Source organism: Hevea brasiliensis, chromosome 4 (genome assembly GCF_030052815.1).
Source record: "Hevea brasiliensis isolate MT/VB/25A 57/8 chromosome 4, ASM3005281v1, whole genome shotgun sequence".
NCBI classification, from domain to species: Eukaryota; Viridiplantae; Streptophyta; class Magnoliopsida; order Malpighiales; family Euphorbiaceae; genus Hevea; species Hevea brasiliensis.
This window is the reverse complement of record NC_079496.1, coordinates 699,194-718,465: the sequence shown is the minus strand read 5'-3', so window position 1 is coordinate 718,465 and position 19,272 is coordinate 699,194. Positions and strand designations below refer to the sequence as shown.

General features: G+C 35.1%; 2 protein-coding genes across 4 annotated transcripts; one reads left to right on the top strand and one right to left on the bottom strand.

The window, feature by feature from the left end:
* The first annotated feature begins 2,665 nt into the window (after positions 1-2,665).
* LOC110637221 (uncharacterized) lies at positions 2,666-10,015 on the top strand. Its single transcript, XM_021787225.2, has 14 exons — positions 2,666-2,932; positions 3,138-3,250; positions 3,348-3,444; positions 3,557-3,681; positions 3,819-4,353; positions 4,654-4,839; positions 5,537-5,830; positions 6,317-6,469; positions 6,881-7,035; positions 7,234-7,339; positions 7,452-8,330; positions 8,808-8,889; positions 9,045-9,404; positions 9,575-10,015. The coding sequence occupies exons 1-14, from the start codon at positions 2,828-2,830 to the stop codon at positions 9,766-9,768; spliced, it is 3,384 nt and encodes a 1,127-aa protein (XP_021642917.2). The 5' UTR covers positions 2,666-2,827; the 3' UTR covers positions 9,769-10,015.
* A 161-nt stretch (positions 10,016-10,176) lies between these two features.
* On the bottom strand, positions 10,177-13,537 carry LOC110637223 (30S ribosomal protein S1, chloroplastic). 3 transcript variants are annotated; one of them, XM_058144863.1, is made up of 8 exons: positions 13,123-13,537; positions 12,514-12,789; positions 12,255-12,335; positions 11,618-11,899; positions 11,419-11,529; positions 11,092-11,178; positions 10,642-10,762; positions 10,177-10,500 (listed from the first exon to the last, which is right to left on the bottom strand). In XM_058144863.1, exons 1-7 carry the CDS (start codon positions 13,414-13,416, stop codon positions 10,661-10,663), a joined length of 1,233 nt encoding a protein of 410 aa, XP_058000846.1. In that variant the 5' UTR covers positions 13,417-13,537; the 3' UTR covers positions 10,177-10,500; positions 10,642-10,660. The 3 variants fall into 3 exon arrangements, with proteins under 3 accessions (XP_058000846.1, XP_058000844.1, XP_058000843.1); XM_058144861.1 differs by having other exon boundaries at positions 10,497-10,528; XM_058144860.1 differs by having other exon boundaries at positions 10,497-10,762.
* Positions 13,538-19,272: the final 5,735 nt, after the last annotated feature.

Here is a 19,272-nt window from a genome sequence, read left to right as displayed (position 1 = left end):
TTGATCATTTTTTTCAAAAACTGCCCAAATAAGCTCTAAAAATTCTAAAACTTTGTCCCGCGGTCCTTAGCAATATTACTAGGCTATTGCAAAAAGAATCATAATTTTCTAAGCTACCACGAATATTTTATGGATTTTTAATCCTATTTAAGCACTAGAAAATTACGAAAAAGCAAGGTTCGGGTTTACCTTTGCCGATTCCGACTCTGGGGACGCGCTCGAAACGTCTGACAATGATGGGGTAGCCAAAACCTCGATTCAATTCGGAGACTTTTTCCGGTAGCCGGTCTGTTTGGCCAGAAATTCACAGACCCGGTCAACTGTCGAATTTCCGCAAATTGAAGATACCTACACGAAGCCCATAACACGGGGGTTAGTACATAAATTTTTCAGAATTTTCTAAGCTCATTAAATGCTCGAAAAAATACTGCGAAGTTTCGTGGGACCCAACGAAAAACGGTGTCAGAAAAATTCAAAATTTATGTTGCCGCGAAGCTCTCGACGAGTGGAGCGCTCTGGTACTCTCGGTTTTCTTGTGGGGTTCACAGTTTGCTAGAAATCTAGCCCAAAAGTCAAATAGGGCTAAAATTTTCCGGGCAAAAATTGGACAAACCGCTCAATAGATTTCGGTGTTCTTGGTGTCTATGGAAAACTCTCGACGAGTAGATGGATTTAGACACAAGATCCGGTCCGATTGGTGGCCGGATCGACCGGATTTCGGCCGGGAAGATGAAGCGGCGCGCTTGCGTGTCGCTTCGCTTTGGGCACCGTTTTCCGACGTTCCAGGCGGCGGCCGGTGGGCTGGGAGTGCTTGGTATGGGCGCCGGCGAGCTGGGGTGGCAGGGGAGGCGGCGGCGCGGCAAGGGGAGGAGGGAGGAGAGAGAAAACGGGAGAGGAAGAGAGGAGGGTCGGGACGCGCGCGGGGAGAAGAAGGAAGAAAAAAAAAAGGCCGGTCTGATTCGACCGGTCCGATTCGATTCGACCAGTTCGATTCACGATACAAAATTTTAAATTTTTACTCTGCATTAGGACCGAAAAAGAGGTCCAAAAATTTTGAAAAAATTCTAGAAAACTTAGAAAAATTTGTAGACTCCAAATATATTTTTAGTTTTGCCACGTGGTCTTTAAATTAATTTTTAAAAATCATCAAAGTTTATATTTTCGAAAAATCGAACTCAATTTTTAAAATACGAAAAATCTCAAATAATTTCTTAAAATTTAAATAAAATTAAAATATCAATATCACTCATAAAAAAATAAATTTAAAATTTTTGGGGTGTTACAGGGTAGTTCAGTTTATGACTGGACTCTGTCCGGTTGATTTCTTGAAATCGACTTTGGATATGGGCTTTAAGGTTGGGCTAGAGAATAGTTAGGCTTACTACGGGTTTTAGAAGCCCTATGCTGACCCAAGTCTTAGTGCCGGTCCGGCCCGTGGGATCGGGTCTTGACAATAATGGTATTAGAGCCGACGTTCCTCAAGTACAGTGTGGTTCGGGGACGAACTAGGAGGAAGCTGATGAGCCTGTAACAACTCGCCTCTTCGGGATGGTAGTGGCCATGTAGAGAATGTTGCGGTAAAGGGCTGAGCATTACTTGAGGTCCAGGGCAGGGGCCAGGAATGAACCGAGTCCCACATCGAAAAGGAAAGAAAAAGTGATGGGCTATATAAGTGGCAAGTCTTCTAACCTGGATAGCGCGCTTGTGGGCCTCAAAGAAGGGGTCCAAAGGATAAAGCTGTGAGGTCCAGTGGGTCAAAGCGGACAATACTATCTCTTGGTCCAAGAAGGGGCATTATATATGATATCAGAGCCGACCTCCAAATTATACTGTAGTTCAGGGACGAAATAAAATAAGTTTGATGAAATAAAGAACACAATTAAAGCCAATAAAGGACGACTTATTACCATTAACACTCATATTAGACACGTTTGTCTACAAAAGAGTCAAAAGTAGACTAAACAAAGAACAACCTTGCAGTCATCACCACTTGAGCCATCGACCATGACCACCAGAGAGAGTAGTAATCCAGAAGTCCTGCTTCTTGTTCCAATGATAGAATTTACCCCAAAAAAGAATGAAAGGAACTTCTCTGCCTCATCTCCCACCATTTGATTACTAGTCCAAGCTATAATGGACCCTTGATAGATGAGATTCTCTGGAAATGGAAGAAGAAAAGAAAGAAAATTTCCAGGAACAAGAAAATCAAGAAGTGAAGTTAGAAAATAACTAGAAATTGGCATGTTGGTGGAGGAAGCAACAATCGGAGAGACAATATTAGAATATAAAAGAACAAAAGTAAAGGCAGAGAAGGCACAAACTGAGGGAGAAAGAGGGAGGCAGAGAGGGACACCATTTAACTAAAAGGGACGTTATTTTGACATCCATCAATCATGTTAATTGCATTAAAATTAGAAAATATTAATTTTTTTTAGTTGGATAAATTACTCGTTTCAGTCACGTAATAGACTAAAATTACACTTAAAAACAAGTATATGCAAATCTTACTTCAAAAAAATATTTTACAAAAAATGTATTAAAAAATTCTTATAAAAAAATAATAATTTAAAATAGAAGGGAGGAAATTGTCCAAAGATTGTGGACAAAACGACGTCGCAAGGTATGTCGGAACTGAAAATTAAACAAGGCGCAATGCCATAAAAGCTTGCTAGGGGGCAGAGCGGAGATCCTTCTCGAATCGTTTGAAATCCTAAAGCAACTCCTATTGCTGCCGATAACTGCCACAATTCCGTTCACAAAACATAGAGAGAGAGAGAGAGAGAGAGAGAGAGAGAGAGAGAGCGCGATCGTTGAATAGGAAGAAGATATGGTGAAGTTACGGATGAACACGGCCGATGTGGCCGCAGAAGTCAAGTGCTTGCGGAGGTTAATCGGCATGCGCTGCTCTAATGTCTATGATCTTTCTCCAAAGGTTCTCTTTCTTCCTTTCCAGCCATTTTTCTAACATGGAACTGTAGTTGATCACCAATTGTTCGGCGAATTGCCTTGTTTAATGATCTGTTGCTGAGTGTGTTCTTTTCATTGCTTGTAATGTCTTTGTACTTGATTGAATCCAAAGAAGCCATTAATTGTATTTTTTTTTTTTTTTGTTTCTGTGTTCCCTAATCAATTGGCAGACTTATGTATTCAAGCTAATGAATAGCAGTGGCGTAACTGAATCAGGAGAGAGTGAGAAAGTTTTGCTCTTGATGGAAAGCGGTGTCCGCTTGCATACTACTGCTTACGTTCGGTAATGCTTCACTATTCCTTGTTCTATCTATGATTTGTATTGAGTCCGAAAGAAATGAAAAATTAGATTATTGAGTGCTGTTCTTCATGGTCTCTAGGGACAAAAGTAATACACCTTCTGGGTTTACACTAAAATTAAGAAAGCACATTCGTACGAGGAGGCTTGAGGATGTGAGGCAGCTTGGATATGATAGGGTATGTAACCTTGCTGGATCCTTTAAATTCTACTCCATTTCCTTTTACTGTTCCTTGCTGGTGGTTTTACTGATTGGGTATTTTTATTTTTCTTTCCCTTTTTTCTCCTCAGATTGTTCTGTTCCAATTTGGACTTGGAACTAATGCACACTATGTTATATTGGAGTTGTATGCGCAAGGAAATATTCTGCTCACTGATTCTGAGTTTACAGTTCTCACTCTTCTTCGGTCTCACAGGTTGGTGGTTCTTGTTCATTTCACCCACTTCCCACTTTACCACATTCATTAGTAGAAGAAATTATTAAATATTTCATACATTTCAGGGGTAATTTAATTGCTTAATTATAATCAGAGTGACAACTTATTGATGTCAGGGATGATGATAAAGGGTTTGCAATCATGTCAAGGCATCGATATCCTACTGAAATTTGCCGAGTTTTTGAGCGAACAACTACTGCTAAACTGCAAGAAACTCTTACATCCTTTAAGGAGCCTGAAAACATTGAACCTGTTAATGACGATGAAAATAATATGTCTGATAAGGCTCAAAAAGAAAAGCAGGGTACGCATAAGGGTGGTAAATCTTCTGACTTGAGTAAAAATGCTAGTCATGGAAGTCGTGCCAAACAAGTCACACTAAAGAATCTTATTGGGGAGGCATTGGGCTATGGTCCTGCACTTTCCGAGCACATGATATTGGATGCTGGTCAGATCCCGAATATGAAAATTTCTAAAAATAATAGGTTAGATGATAATGCAATGCAGGTTTTGGTTCATGCTGTTGCAAAATTTGAAGATTGGCTCCAAGATGTTATTTCAGGAGACAAAGTTCCTGGAGGATACATTTTGATGCAGAATAAAAATTTGGACAAGGACCGCAGCCCATCTGAATCTGGAAGTGCTTGCCAGGTTATTGTTATAGTTGTCTGTGATTCCTCTGCAACGTCACATGCACACACACATAAATAAACTCTCACCCCTGCTCTCTTTTCTTTGTGTTGGTAGTTTTGGGTGTTCATCAAGTTCCTATTAATGCATGTTTGAAAGATAGTTGATTCCTCTCTCTCTCTCTCTCTCTTAACATTTTGGTTGATAAGAATCAAATATTGAATATGTTCCTTTACTTCTTGAGCCACACCCAAAGGATGGGTGGTTAGAGTTGTAGTTGCATAATAGTTTTAATTAGCATATTGTCGATATACTTTGCAGATCTATGATGAATTCTGCCCCATATTACTGAACCAATTCAAGACGAGGGAACATATGAAATTTGATACATTTGATGCAGCATTGGATGAATTTTACAGCAAAATTGAGAGTCAAAGGTCAGAACAACAGCAAAAGGCAAAAGAGGACTCTGCCAATCAGAAACTAAATAAAATACGCCTGGATCAGGTCTTTTTTAATTATTATTTAATATGCTTTTTAAAAATTATCCTTACGCTGTATACCATGTATGATTGTGTGCATTTATACACCTCCTTTTATCAAATTTTCAGTGCTTCCTGGAGTGTTTCTACATCTGAAGGCATGCTTACTACTGGCTTGTTTCTTGTTTATGGGTTGTGAGGCCAATTTAACATTCATTGATTTGACGCTTGCATCTTATGTTCACATATATGAGACTTGAATTTGACTCTTTGATTTGGAATTGTCTTTTTTATCATATAAACTGTAAAGAGAACTCTTCTTGGCTTTTTGGGATGAAGGGTGAGAAATGTGTTTCTTTGTCTCATACATCCATTAATATTTTATTGGGATACCTGCTAGAGTTGAGGCGTAAAAGATGGTGGCTATGTGGAACTACATGTGTTCTTTGAGGCCACTTGTTAAAGTGGTCTACTCTAAAATAAAGTGTTAGTATGGAGGGAAGTTTTGTATTATTTCATTAAACTAGCTTTCTCTGGAATTTGCATTTATTCGAGGAGTAAGACCGCCTTCAAGTTGCTATATTTTTCATCATATATTTCATCAAGATAATGGTGTCCTATGAATGAGAATTTTAGTGTTTTATGTTATGCTTGCTTTTACAATGAATTTTTAACATTTGTGGCTATCTTTTATTTTAATATGTTTAGATTCTGTGTTACAGGAAAGTCGAGTGCTAACATTGAGGAAAGAAGTAGACCACTGTGTTAGAATGGCAGAATTAATAGAATACAACTTAGAAGATGTAGATGCTGCTATATTGGCTGTTCGTATAGCTCTTGCAAAGGGAATGAGTTGGGAGGATCTTACTCGTATGGTGAAGGAAGAGAAGAAGTTGGGGAACCCTGTGGCTGGCCTTATTGACAAGCTCCACCTTGAAAGAAACTGCATGACATTGCTTTTGAGCAACAATCTTGATGACATGGATGATGATGAAAAGACGCTTCCGGTTGACAAGGTGCTAATTGATTGCAAACTAGGACTTGGCACACTTTAAGCACTTGCACTAAGAGGGAATCATGAAATCCTTTATGGCCTTATCCCCTTTCTGCTATCAATTTTAACTCATACATTTTTTTTTAATCTGATTAATCTGCTTCTGAACATTGAAGGAATAAGCTTTATCAATTTTCTGGTTTTTATATTTTGTCTCTTCATTAATGGCATTGCCATGGCACTAAAATATGACTAGGAAAATTAATGTCGGTTCATCATTTACATCTGTTTTATAGGTTCATTAGATTAGACCAGAGATTTATAATAGCTCCTTCATATTGATTTGTTCTTATAATTATTTTCATAACATTATCATCATTAATGTATCTTCTATTCGAAGCATAATATTAGGCACATGCTTACATTGGCTTTAAGAACTGTGTATTTTAATATATATATAAAATACCATCATTATTAATATTTACTTCCTTTTTTTTTCCTTGTGCAGGTGGAAGTGGATTTGGCACTTTCTGCACATGCCAATGCTCGGAGATGGTATGATCAGAAGAAAAAGCAAGAAAGTAAACAGGAAAAGACTGTTACAGCTCATGAAAAAGCTTTTAAAGCAGCTGAGAGAAAGACTCGTCTCCAGCTTTCACAGGTTTACTTAGATTGGAAATATATGCATTTTCATTAGTGGCCTGCTGATGCACATAGGTTCTTTTGCCAATCAAAAGGATATGCATTATCAAAAATAAAAATTCATCAGTATCAACATTAAGTGTCATCATGTTAAATTGGTGACTGGCTCAAATATTTCTTATGATGGATTTCACGATTTACTAGTAGAATGGTAGACGGTTATGATATTTAACATGAGTTTTAAAAGGATAATAAGTTACCAATTGCAATGTAAAATAGTTCCATTATGAAAACTTTATGCATGCTTGTCAAAAAAGCAATAGGCAAGTGTCATTGTGTATATGGTATTTGTGTTCTTATTGTTATTTCAACACATTATATCTAAAATTTACATTTTTTAATGTGCATTTTTTTCACTTGATGTACACAGGAGAAATCTGTTGCCACTATATCACATATGCGCAAAGTTCACTGGTTTGAGAAATTTGATTGGTTCATCAGCAGTGAGAATTATTTGGTTATTAGTGGACGTGATGCTCAACAAAATGAGATAATAGTCAAGCGTTATATGTCAAAAGGAGATCTGTAAGTGTATTTGTAATATTGAAATTGTTTTCAGAGGAATTTCAGTTAATACTTTGCTCGGCAAGCTAGAGGACCTACTAATAAATTTCAGATAGTAATCTCTCTAATAAATTTCAGATAGTAATCTCTCTTTTTGGCGCGCAATTTGCAATGAAGTGAATGCAGTAGTAATATCCTTTCATTGAAACTGTGGAACAGGTATGTCCATGCAGATCTGCATGGAGCTTCTAGTACTGTGATCAAGAATCATAGGCCTGAACAACCTGTGCCTCCTTTCACTTTAAACCAAGCTGGATGTTTTACAGTAAGTTATTCTTTCTACTATTGTGTTCATTTTATTTCATCCTATTATAGTGGTAGACTGAACCAGTATATATGCAGCATGATTTGAGTTGTTAGTTAAATTTACAATGTAGGTTTGCCACAGCCAGGCATGGGATTCAAAGATTGTCACTAGTGCTTGGTGGGTGTACCCTCATCAGGTCAGTAAAACTGCTCCTACGGGGGAGTATCTCACTGTTGGAAGTTTCATGATACGTGGGAAGAAGAACTTTCTTCCCCCACATCCTCTTATAATGGGCTTTGGGTTGTTATTTCGCTTAGATGAGAGCTCTTTAGGATCACATTTAAATGAAAGGAGAGTACGTGGTGAGGAGGAAGGGATGAATGACTTTGAAGAAAGTGGACCTCTCCAAGAAGTTTCTGATTCTGAGTCAGAGAAAGAAGTAACAGACAAAGAACATGTGTTAGAATCAAAAAATATTACTGTTAACTTGAATGTCTCCAATGCTGAAGTTATGCATCCACATAAATTTCTTCCACAAGACACTACCAACAGTGGGGACAAGAAGGAAGATTCATCCAATATTGTTGGAAACAGTGTTGCATCTGTTACACCACAACTTGAGGATCTCATTGATAGAGCTCTTGGACTGGGACCTGCTGCTGTATCTCAAAAACATTATGGAGTTGAAACATCTAAGGTTGATTTGTCTGAGGATCATGGTTGTGAGGAAAGGAAGGCGACAGGGAGAGATAAACCTCATATCTCAAAGGCTGAAAGAAGAAAGCTCAAGAAGGATCGCAAAAATGGTGCTGGAGATGCAAACATTGAGTCGGAAAAAGAAGAATCAAAAGAAACTGGTGTTTCTGTCTGTCAACCTGAAAAGAGTGTCCAAAATAAGGCTGTAGGTGGAAAAATCAGCCGTGGGCAGAAGAGTAAACTTAAGAAGATGAAGGAGAAGTATGCAAATCAAGATGAGGAGGAGAGAAGCATTCGGATGGCTTTACTGGCTGTGAGTACAAGAACTTCAATTTCCCCCTTTATTCATTTTGCACCAATTCAGATATTTTTCTTCTATCCTTAAATGGTATTTGTGTCTCTAGGGACGTGAAGTTTTTGTTTTAACTTACTAATTTTACCTATCACTCTCAACTAACATAAGATTCAAGTTCTTTTTATAAGATTTGAGTTTTTTTTTTCCTTGTAAAAAATCCTACATTAGGTTTTGTTTTTCTTTTCTTTTCTTTTCTATTTCAATGGGATTTTAGCATGGTAGTGAGACATGACATATTTTGCTAAACTAGGAGCCACTGGTCTTCAAAGTTGTAATTTTGGTAGTTTTACAACTCCTTGAAAAGATTGTGTCTGTTAGGCCCTCCTGCCATTTAACATGTCAAGCATTTACATCGGGGTTATATTTTTCTTTGGAATAGTGCTGCTGACTGATTCATTGTTCATGCTGAAAGTAACTGTGCGTTTGAATTTTCAGTCTGCTGGAAAGACACACAAGAAAGATGAAGAGACGCAAAATGTAACAGTCACTGCTGGCAAAGACAAGATATCTGTTACCAGTACGTGTTCCATGCTTCAGTGGCTTAGGTTTAGGAAAGATCATTTGATATTTTATTTCTCTTTTTGCTAAACCTAGATACTTGAATGTTTATTCTTCTGCAAGTGCCGTCACTTGATACTGATGAAAACCTTTTGAGTTGTTTCATTGTGGCAGGTCCTGAAAATGCACCAAAAGTATGTTATAAATGTAAAAAGGCAGGTCACTTGTCTCGGGATTGCCCAGAACATCCTGATGATAGTTCAAACAATCATGCAAATGGACAGACCAATGACTCTTGTGTTGGTTTGAATCGTATCACTTTGGAGGAAGAAAAGGTGGCACAGGAGGAGGATGACATCCATGAGATAGGTGAAGAAGATAAAGAGAAGTTAAATGATTTGGATTACTTGACTGGGAATCCCTTGCCTAGCGACATTCTATTATATTCTGTGCCTGTCTGTGGTCCCTACAATGCAGTGCAGTCATACAAGTACCGAGTGAAGATTGTCCCTGGCACAGCAAAGAAAGGAAAAGGTATCTCTTTCCTTTCCAATGCTTACATTTTACTGGCCTTTCCGGCTTTTTGCAGTTCAACAATGTTGTAAGGGGTTGGGCAAGCATTTGGCCCGGTCCTCCAACTTCAATTTACAATCATCTTTTTCCCTTAGAAATCTGACTAATCTGTGGGGCTTGATCTGTTTCAGCTGCAAAAACTGCCATGAACTTGTTCAGCCACATGCCAGAAGCAACTAGCAGGGAGAAGGAATTGATGAAAGCATGTACAGATTCTGAACTAGTTGCTGCAATTATTGGCAATGTAAAGGTTACTGCTGCAGGCCTCACGCAATTGAAGCAGAAGCAAAAGAAAGGTAAAAAAGGCGGTAAAGAGGAGAGCTAGAGAGTTTAGCTTCGGTTAGGCGTTTGTAAATGCAAATTTTGGTGGTTAACAGAAAGGCTGTATTTCCTGTATGTTCTTTGTAGACTTCTAAGATATGAGTTGTCTTCAGAACTGCAGTTACAGTGCAAATATTGTACGAAATTATTATGGGTGTGTTTCTGTCATCGAAACAAAAGCTTTTTTCAGGTTAAATGCCAACTTGATGCCGGTGAAAGAAAACTACGGAACTTCTGCTGAGATTTGAACACTGATGGTCTTACAACTGTTCCAAACAAATACGCATTGATTGTTAAGTTAATTTGTACCAAGTTGCAAGTAATGAAATTTAAATTGGGAAAAGTACCCATTACACGCTTTTGAAGGTGAAATAACGGGATGAGCCATATTGCTACAAAGATGAGACTGCTCTTGAAAACCAGACTTTGTTTATTAAAGAAAACTACGGAACTTTTGTTGAGATTTGAACACCGATGGTCTTACAACTGTTCCCAACAAATACGCATTGATTGTTAAGTTTAGTTCGTACTAAGTTGCAAGTAATAAAATTTAAATTGGAAAAAATACCCATTCACGCTTTTGAAGGTGAAATAACGCGATGAGCCGTATTGCTACAAAGATGAGGCTGCTCTTGAAAACCAAACTTTATGTATAGCATCTTTAAGTTGATTTTGAGGAGCAATTGCACCAGAAGATAAATAGGTGGTGGATTGCTAGTCGCCCTTGGACTCTTTACTGCGTTAGAAGCGCATGCATTAATTTCCTGTTTTTCATGTGCACATACACTTGTTCACAACAAAATCAAATGGAATACAATGGTCAACTCTATAGCTCAGGCTGAAAGGAAGCCATTTGTACAAATTTCATTTTACTGACCAAATCAATGACTCGGTCATCAATCTTCTGCAGTGGGAACATAACTCAAGTCTAAACCCTCTGCTGGCATGTCCGACGTTAACGGACCCAAGATCCCATCAGAGCTCAGACTTAGTCCACTCTGTTTAACAAAGGTAAAATTAGGTTATTGGATGAACATATCTTGAACATTTAATATGATAGAACTCCCTACCCACCGAATTGATTTGTGACCAATGCACGTCCTAACAATTAAGCAACTAACTGACCCTGATAAAATGAACAAAGACGTTCCGATGATTCTAATCCATCAGCTCTATTTTGTAAAGCTCCAAAAGTTAGAACCTTAGATTTCCATCTGACCAAAATTTACTTATTTACTCCTACGAGTGAGAGAGTGCGACAGAGAACTATTTTCCATCTTGTTATTTTTAGAAAGTTCAAATGACAAGAAATGTGATTGAACAAAACCTCAGGCTGGAATCTCAGCATGTCTGCACGAGCCATAGCTTCTGCTTGAGCAATTCTCTGCCTGAATGTCTGAGCCATCTCCTCTGCCTATTAAAACAGGACAAAGGTAGGGAAAAAGATATATATCAGGGAAAATAACTAACACAAGCAATGGGAATTAATTTTAGAGCACCCTCCATCTCAAGTACTTTGAAACTACAAAAAGATAGTCATACTCTGAAGAACAGGGTGCCAGGATACCTCCACCATTTAGGATTTAAAGAAATGCTAATGATGATACAATAACTAATATAACCAACAACTGGTAAAATTGCTGGTCAATATTACCTTCTCGAAAACAAGCTTTGGATTGCGAATCATATCACCAGGAGTAGGTTCTAACTTTTTGGTAGAAAGACTTACTCTACCTCTCTCACGGTCATGGCTCAGTATCATGACCTATATAACACGATGCAGTTAAAACATGTTTAACTCTACAAAATGGTAGATCTCTAGACAGTGGCAGAAATAATCAACAACAACTGACCTTGAGAATATCACCAGGTTGAAGAACTGTTGCAATATCAGAGACCCGATCATGACTAATCTGACTGACATGAAGAAGGCCATTGATTCCACCAATGTCAATGAATGCACCATATGGTTTCAGGCTCTGAACAGTTCCAATGACCACCGATCCGATACCCAGCTGTGCCTGACTGTCTGCCATGGCCTTGCGGTTACTGAGTACTAGCCTAGACTGTTCCTCATCAACATCAACAAATTTCAGTGGAAGTTCCTTGTCAAGAAGTTCTTCTGCAGTTGATTTCTGACACAAGGCAGGGGAAAAGTAACAATTTGGAATACAGAATAATGTACTCCTATGTACAGTGGAAACAAAATACAACAATAAAGAAGCTGAAAAAGGAAAAAAAAGGCTTTTTTTTTCTCTTAAATTACACAAACTGACGAGCATAAAATCAAAGCCATACTCATTATCTTGCTGCCCTCTGTAACTTGCCCAGTCTGATAACTCATAATTCATGAAACCAATTTTAAGTAAAATCCCTAGGTCCATGTTGAACGAACTTAACAAAAGGGTTTTAAAAAATGCCTGTAAGTTGGGACTGCTTTGAATAAAGAAAAATATTTGTTCTAAATTACAAGCAAGGTTAAGTACCAACCGATGATAACTGAGAGAAAGGGACAAATCCTCGAAGGCCCTCCACTAGAGCAACCACTCCACCTTTGTTTGCACCAACAACCTACATTGTAATCCAAATTTCAAATGGCATAACTAAAAGAACTAACAATAGAATGGCACCCCTCCTTATCGGATGGAACGTTCATAACTTACAACATCCAGCATGACTGCATGAGAGAGGGAAATTGCAACATATATAGGATTGTAAGTACATTTCTTAGATGTGAAAAAGTACCCACCTTACCCTTCACAATAACATCCTCAGCTTGAAGCTGACTACACCTTTCCCAGGCAAGGTCATACTGAATTGCCCTTAAGCTCAAGACTAAACTATCATCAGCTTCATTTTCACCAATAATAACAAACTCCTCTGTCAATCCAGGAACTATACCAGCTTCTTCTACGTGTTTTATCTTGTGAATGCATGCTTCTTGGACTAGTAAATACGCAGAAGATTTTGCAGTAATGTCAACTAATGCACCATTGGCATCAGTCATGAAAACTGTGCCCTTGACCTGATACAGAAACATACAAGAAGATCATCAAAATATTCTGTCATGCACAAAAATACAAAATTTCGAACTTTTTTTGAAAAAAGAAAAACACCAACTATGATACAGAAATTTTCCAACTTTAAGGCTAAATTCACTGTTAAAGGTCAGTGTAAACTCAATAACACATACAGCACTTGAGCCCATTACTGATAACAAACTCAAATTTGCAGGATACCCAGTTGCCAAACATCACTTGAAAGTATATTCCGTAGAAACCACATAAATTCCACATAAAATCGAATATTCTCATCCCATTTTCCAGTCTTAATTTGAAAACAAGTGAGGTTAACTAACCGTGGTACCAATCTCGGAATTGAAATCATACTTATCAAGAGCAGAGTGAAAATCATCGAGAGTGAAGGCAACGCCTTCCATAGGGGCAGTACGACAGCGTTCGTAAGCTTCTTCTAAGAGCTGTTTGAGCTTTTGTCTCTCCTTGGTCTGGGCATTTGATATTGCCACCGCAGATACTACAAAAGGCAACTTTCTGGGTTTAGGAGAAGATAATAGGGAAGGTCGATTGGAGAGGCGAGAAGTTGAGAGCGGTGGGCATCTGAGGCCTGTGAAATGCTGAGCCAACGATGTCATCTCTGTTTTTGTTCGATTGGTTTTCAGTCTTGACTCTTCTGTTTTGTCTATTTGGTGCAGTCCATTCAAGGATAAGATAACTAAAGCTCGTTAGCTAGCAAGGAAGAGCTCTTGCACTCGCCAAAATGGAAATAAATAATAATAATAATAATAATAATTAATTTACTTTTAATAATATATATATATATATATATCAAATTAATAAAATTTAACTTTTATTGTGAAATTTCTTATGAAGCCCAAAAAAAATTAAAGGGTTGAGCCCAACTATAGAAGGAAGCGTGGTAGGTCCAAAGCAAGTTTGTTTTTTTTAAATAACAAAAGGTAAAATATAAATTTTCATATTATTATAATTTTATATAAAATAATTTAAGAAAAATTATTTATATAAATATAATAATTATTTTAATTTAAAGAAATTAATCATATTGATAAAATATTTAAGTTTACAATTCAATAAAAAAATATGCTTTCACTCAATTATAATCAATTGTAAAATCAGAATTTATTTTAGAGCCAAATTTAACATTTTATTTTATTCCAGTATTATGCATTTTATTTGTTATTTTAATTTAATAATATAATTTAATATATATTTTTTATATTTAATATTTTCATATTGAGAAAACCATTATCATATTAATATAGGAAAAATTATTATTTACTCCTTATATTTAATGAAATTAATTACATAATTTTATTTTAAAAAATATATCATTTAATTTTTCATTATTTTAAAATAAATTTTTTTTCTCTAACTTAATTATTTCATTCTTATGATTTAAATAATACAATTATTTAATTTCAGTAATTTTAAATTTATTAACTATTTAATATCTATTTATGATTATTCTCACTAGTTTAACTAACTTAACAAAATAGACAAAACATTTCATAAAGTATAAATAGAGATATTAAATAATAAATTTTTCTTTACATAAAAGAACAACATAATAAATATTCTTAAAATGTAATTTTGCCATTAATATAAAAGTGCTAACCACATTGAATGTTTTAAGAATACTCTTTCAGTAATTAACACTCCTCGATTGTTTTGGTATTACGCACTTATACAAGAATTTTCCATTCATATTTGGTTTTATTGTCTTTTAATCAGAAGATCTTTACTTAGGAGGTAGCCATGGAATGGAGATTAATTATATGTTTAAATCTTTTGCGTTATTTTTTATTTTAGTTATCACTAATTGGAATTTGGATTTCAAATTTTATAATTTTGAAAACGATTTAATTATTATCAATTTTTTTTTTTACATTTTACAATCTATATTTAGATAAATACAAAATTTTAAATAAATAAAATAATAATAATAATAATAATAATTGAATGTTATAAAAGTGTGAATATCTACTTGGAATAACAAATGGGACAATGAAAAATGATGTGAGAAAAAAAAAATAAAGCTAAAATAATACATACATTAAAATCTTTGAAGATTTCTATGCTTCTTTTTATTTTTACTCTTGATTTTGGTATAACTAAATAATCAAATTGTTTAATGTTATTTGGTCTTTTTTTACTTGATTTGCTTATTGATCAAGTTCTCAGAATTTGATTCTCATAATTTGTTTACTTCAATTTATAGTTTGAAGTTTGTAATTTTAGATAATTAACTAAAAAAAATTTAATTATTTTAATTGAGATTCAAATAATTCATAATGTTATATATTGATCATTTCATAAATAATATTGTTGTTATTGTTCTAATATTAAATTAATTTTTTTTTAAAGAAAATATGTTTTTTTTCTTCTTAGTTTTGTCTTCAATATATTTATTAAAATAACTCAATAAATTTATGTTTTTATATGCTTCTATTTATAAGCAATTAATTTATAACTTTTTTAAATATAGTAAGTTCTTAGTCGACAAAACATAATTAATTTAGGATTGAAACGATTTTACTGTGAAATTCTTTTAATTTAAAGTATGTACACAATGAGACTTAGGTATAATGGTCTATTTATATAAATATTATTAAATTTGTATTGGTTAAATATATATATTGTCACGACCCAACCTATGGGACGGACCGACACTAGGACCTGGGCCAGCTTAAAGCTCCCGATGCCGGTAGTAAGCCTAACTATTCCTCAATCCATGACTAGGCCCACAATTTATGCCCAATATGCATATAAAATAATTTAAATTAAACTGTTATAATTGTATTTTGGGCTAATTTAACCCAATAATTATCAGAAACTAAAATTAGGGGAGCCGAGCTCAACCCTGTTACACCATTTACAAACTATTTAAAACTCATAAAAAATTTTCATTTGTTAATACAAAAACTTAAATTCATACAATCCCTGACAGGCTTAATGTTACTACTAGCACATGCGGAGTTCTAAGTTACGAATTTAGATAATAATAATACAGTTAAGTAATCTTTTTATAACCTACGAGGAAAGTGACAGGTTATTCTGAAAAAGGTCTCCTCCTGTAACTTGGAAAAATATGGTAAACAGGAGTGAGCGTTCGACTCAGAGAGTAAAATATCAATTTTAACCATAATCTCTATAGCTATCTAAAACTAATGCACCCTGTAGAGTAAAATGCAATATCGTCAATATTTTCACATCATAACAGTAAAAAGGTAATCTGGAGCACTCACACACCCGATAAGGTTAAACAATACATATATGGGAGCTGATCCCCTATACAGCCCTCTTAATCCATCCTGTGACAACGAAGAACTCAAGCTGGACTTTCGCTTAATAAACCAAATCGGGGTCCCAGCGAAGAACTCAAGCAGTGTCTACCCTGAAGGACCGGGTCCCAGCGAATATCTCAAGCCGTGTCTACCCGTCATGTCCATAACCAACACCATACCACACGCACGCCAACTTACGCACATTGCTCCAAATTACCACAAACAACATCTATGGCACTTCAACATTTATAAATGCAATGTAAAACGTGCATTGCATTTAACTACATAGATACATACATATAAGTGATGCATGGGCATGCTAGAACATATAATAATATCGAAATTACAATTAAAATTAATATTTTACTCACAGTACACCGATGACTATTGTGGCTGCTGGATGCAGAAAAATAGCTGACATCGATCACTTAATAATTAAATTATAAATTTATTAATACTAAGTCAAAATAAAACTCTAAAGAGGCAACAAACAGCCTAATTCATGCCGAAAATCTGACGGAATTTCCCCTATACCTGGAACCTGCCTAACCTGTAAAAAGCTTCAAAATACACTTCTATATCCGCCAATCACACAATCAAAACTCAATCACATCACAAGGCCCCTCCTGGGCCCATCCAAACAGTCAACAACCACAATTCGAAAAATTATAATTTAGCCCCTATAACTAGCCATTTTGCAAAAACTATCCAAACGAGCTCTAAAAATTCTAAAATTTTGCCCCGCGGTCCTTAATAATATTATAAGGCTATTGCAAAAGGAATTATAATTTTTCGATAATCCACGAATATTTTATGAATTTTATTCTAAATCGATATTAGCCGAAAATGAGCAACTTGGAGTTCGGGTTTACCTATGTCAATTCTGACACCTGTAACGCTTCCAGAACATCTGAAAATGCTAGGATTGATTGTAATATCGACCACATTCAGAGACAGGCTGTCGAGCAGCTAGATTTGACCGAAAATGCGATCCCGGCGCTAGTGAGCTATCATCGATCCGATTGCACCTAAAATAAGTCCAAATTGTGTTAATAATTATTATAAAATTATTGTTAAATTTTTGAAATCGAAAAAGTTCAAAAATCTTACCAAGCGATTTGGACCGTCCGATTATTGCTTTTTCAAACGGTGTCCGATCGGAGCGAGACCAGTTCTATCTCAAAGATCTCGTTGTCCTGAGTCTATAAGTGGCCTCAAATTTCCGATCTGACTGTCGGATGGCCAGAAAAGTAGCCGGAAAGCCACTGCCGTCACTTTCTCTCTCTTCGAATTTCGCCGGAAACTCCACCATTCCGGGCATGGCTGGTCGGAAAATGGAGCTGGGTTCATGGGGGGGTTGGTGGCACCTTGGATCGCCGGCGTTGGTGGTCAGAATCGGCAGGAAAACGGCCCGCTTCTCTCTCTCTCTCTCTCTCTTCTTTTTCCTTCCATTTCTTCTCTCTTTTTCTCTCCCTCCCTGCCGCCTGCTGCCGTGGCTGTCGCCGCTTGACGCCATCCTGAGGTGGGAGAGTGCCACTGATGCCTCGCCGGTGCTAGTGCTGGTCGGAAGCTAGAGGGAGAAGGTGAGGGGGAGAGGGTGACGTGGGAGAGAGGGGAGAGGGGCTGCTGCATTTTAAATTTTATGTGTTTTTTTTTTTTTAACTTCTAATTACACTATTAGTCCCCCAACTTTTTAGGGGTTTACAATTAGGTCCAAAATTATTTTATTATGTTAAAATTTAATAAAATTATAGTAATGATAAAAATAAATATAATTTAGGAAAATTTAATTATTTTATTCTCATTTACTAAATTAACTTTAATTAATTAATTTATTATTAATTTATTATTATTTTTAAATTTTTAGGTTGTTACTTATATATATATATATTTAAATTAGTTATTTAATTTTTTTAAAATTCATATTGCTTATTTTAATAAATTAATATTAATTATTGTTTGATAAAAATATAATTTATAATTTTTTTATTAATTATAATAATTATATAATTATTTAAAATTTGGCTTTCCTCTATATTTAATCTTGCATCAAATTGAAAGTGATGATTAATTGTTCAATATGTTGGTTTAATTAATTCCCATAGTAGTAGTTGGCTTACATAGATAGATATACCACTCAATCATTTCATACAGTAAGGAGAAAGGAAAGCATCTCATGAGAAATGAAAGCACAAAAAAAAAGAGAGTAATTTAAAGATTCCAAATTTCGTTAACCTCATCTACACCTGTTGCCTCATCACCGCTAGTATATCCGTGGCCAACTATTTTTGGTATCAAAGAATAAAACTGAAAATGACTCTAAAAAAAGAAAGTTTATTGTCCTTTTCATTTTTCAGAATTTCTATTTGCAGGATATATTATATATACATAAAAGAAAATAATTATAATCATGTATAAATAAAATAATACAATAAAATTAAAACTTCAAAGGTTTTAATTTCTGGATCTTTAGTTAAAATTTCAATAACACTTTTATTTCTCTATTGATAAAATGATTTCTCTGTTTATATATTTTTATTTAATTTTTATTAAAATTTAAATTTGATATTTAATAATTTTAAAAACAATTTTAGTATCATTAAATTAAAGTTTACTGACTGTGTATATTTGTTTGTTAAATTAATTACGTAATATATATTTTTTTTTTTAAATTTCAGTCCAATCCCTTTATTTTGTATTAATTATTTCATAGATACAGTCCAAAGCAAATGGTTAATTGTCCAGTGTGCAAATTCATCCCTTTCCAGCTTCAGCAATTGTGTCATTATTCCTTTTTGAAATTGTCTTTTATATATAACTTTTGGTATATTTTATTGAACTTCTTTGTGATATATATTGAAATATTATTTGTGATACTTAAGGGCACTAAATAAAGAATTGCATCAATTGATATGCATAGATTAGAATCCTCAGCTTTATTTTGTTATAAATAAATATATTTATTCTTGATAATTAAGCAGTGATATCCCTACAGTATCTTAACTTGGTCCAGGAAAAAGTAATCCATAATCATAAGAGAATATCCCTCCAGGTTTAATTTATTATTTTACCCGATCTCTAAAAATAATGCTATATTACTTTCCCTAAATAACTATATAAGAATAATTTTTTTTTTTTTTTTATAAAAAGGGAAAAACAATCTTTAAGAGCAGCAAAGAAATTAGA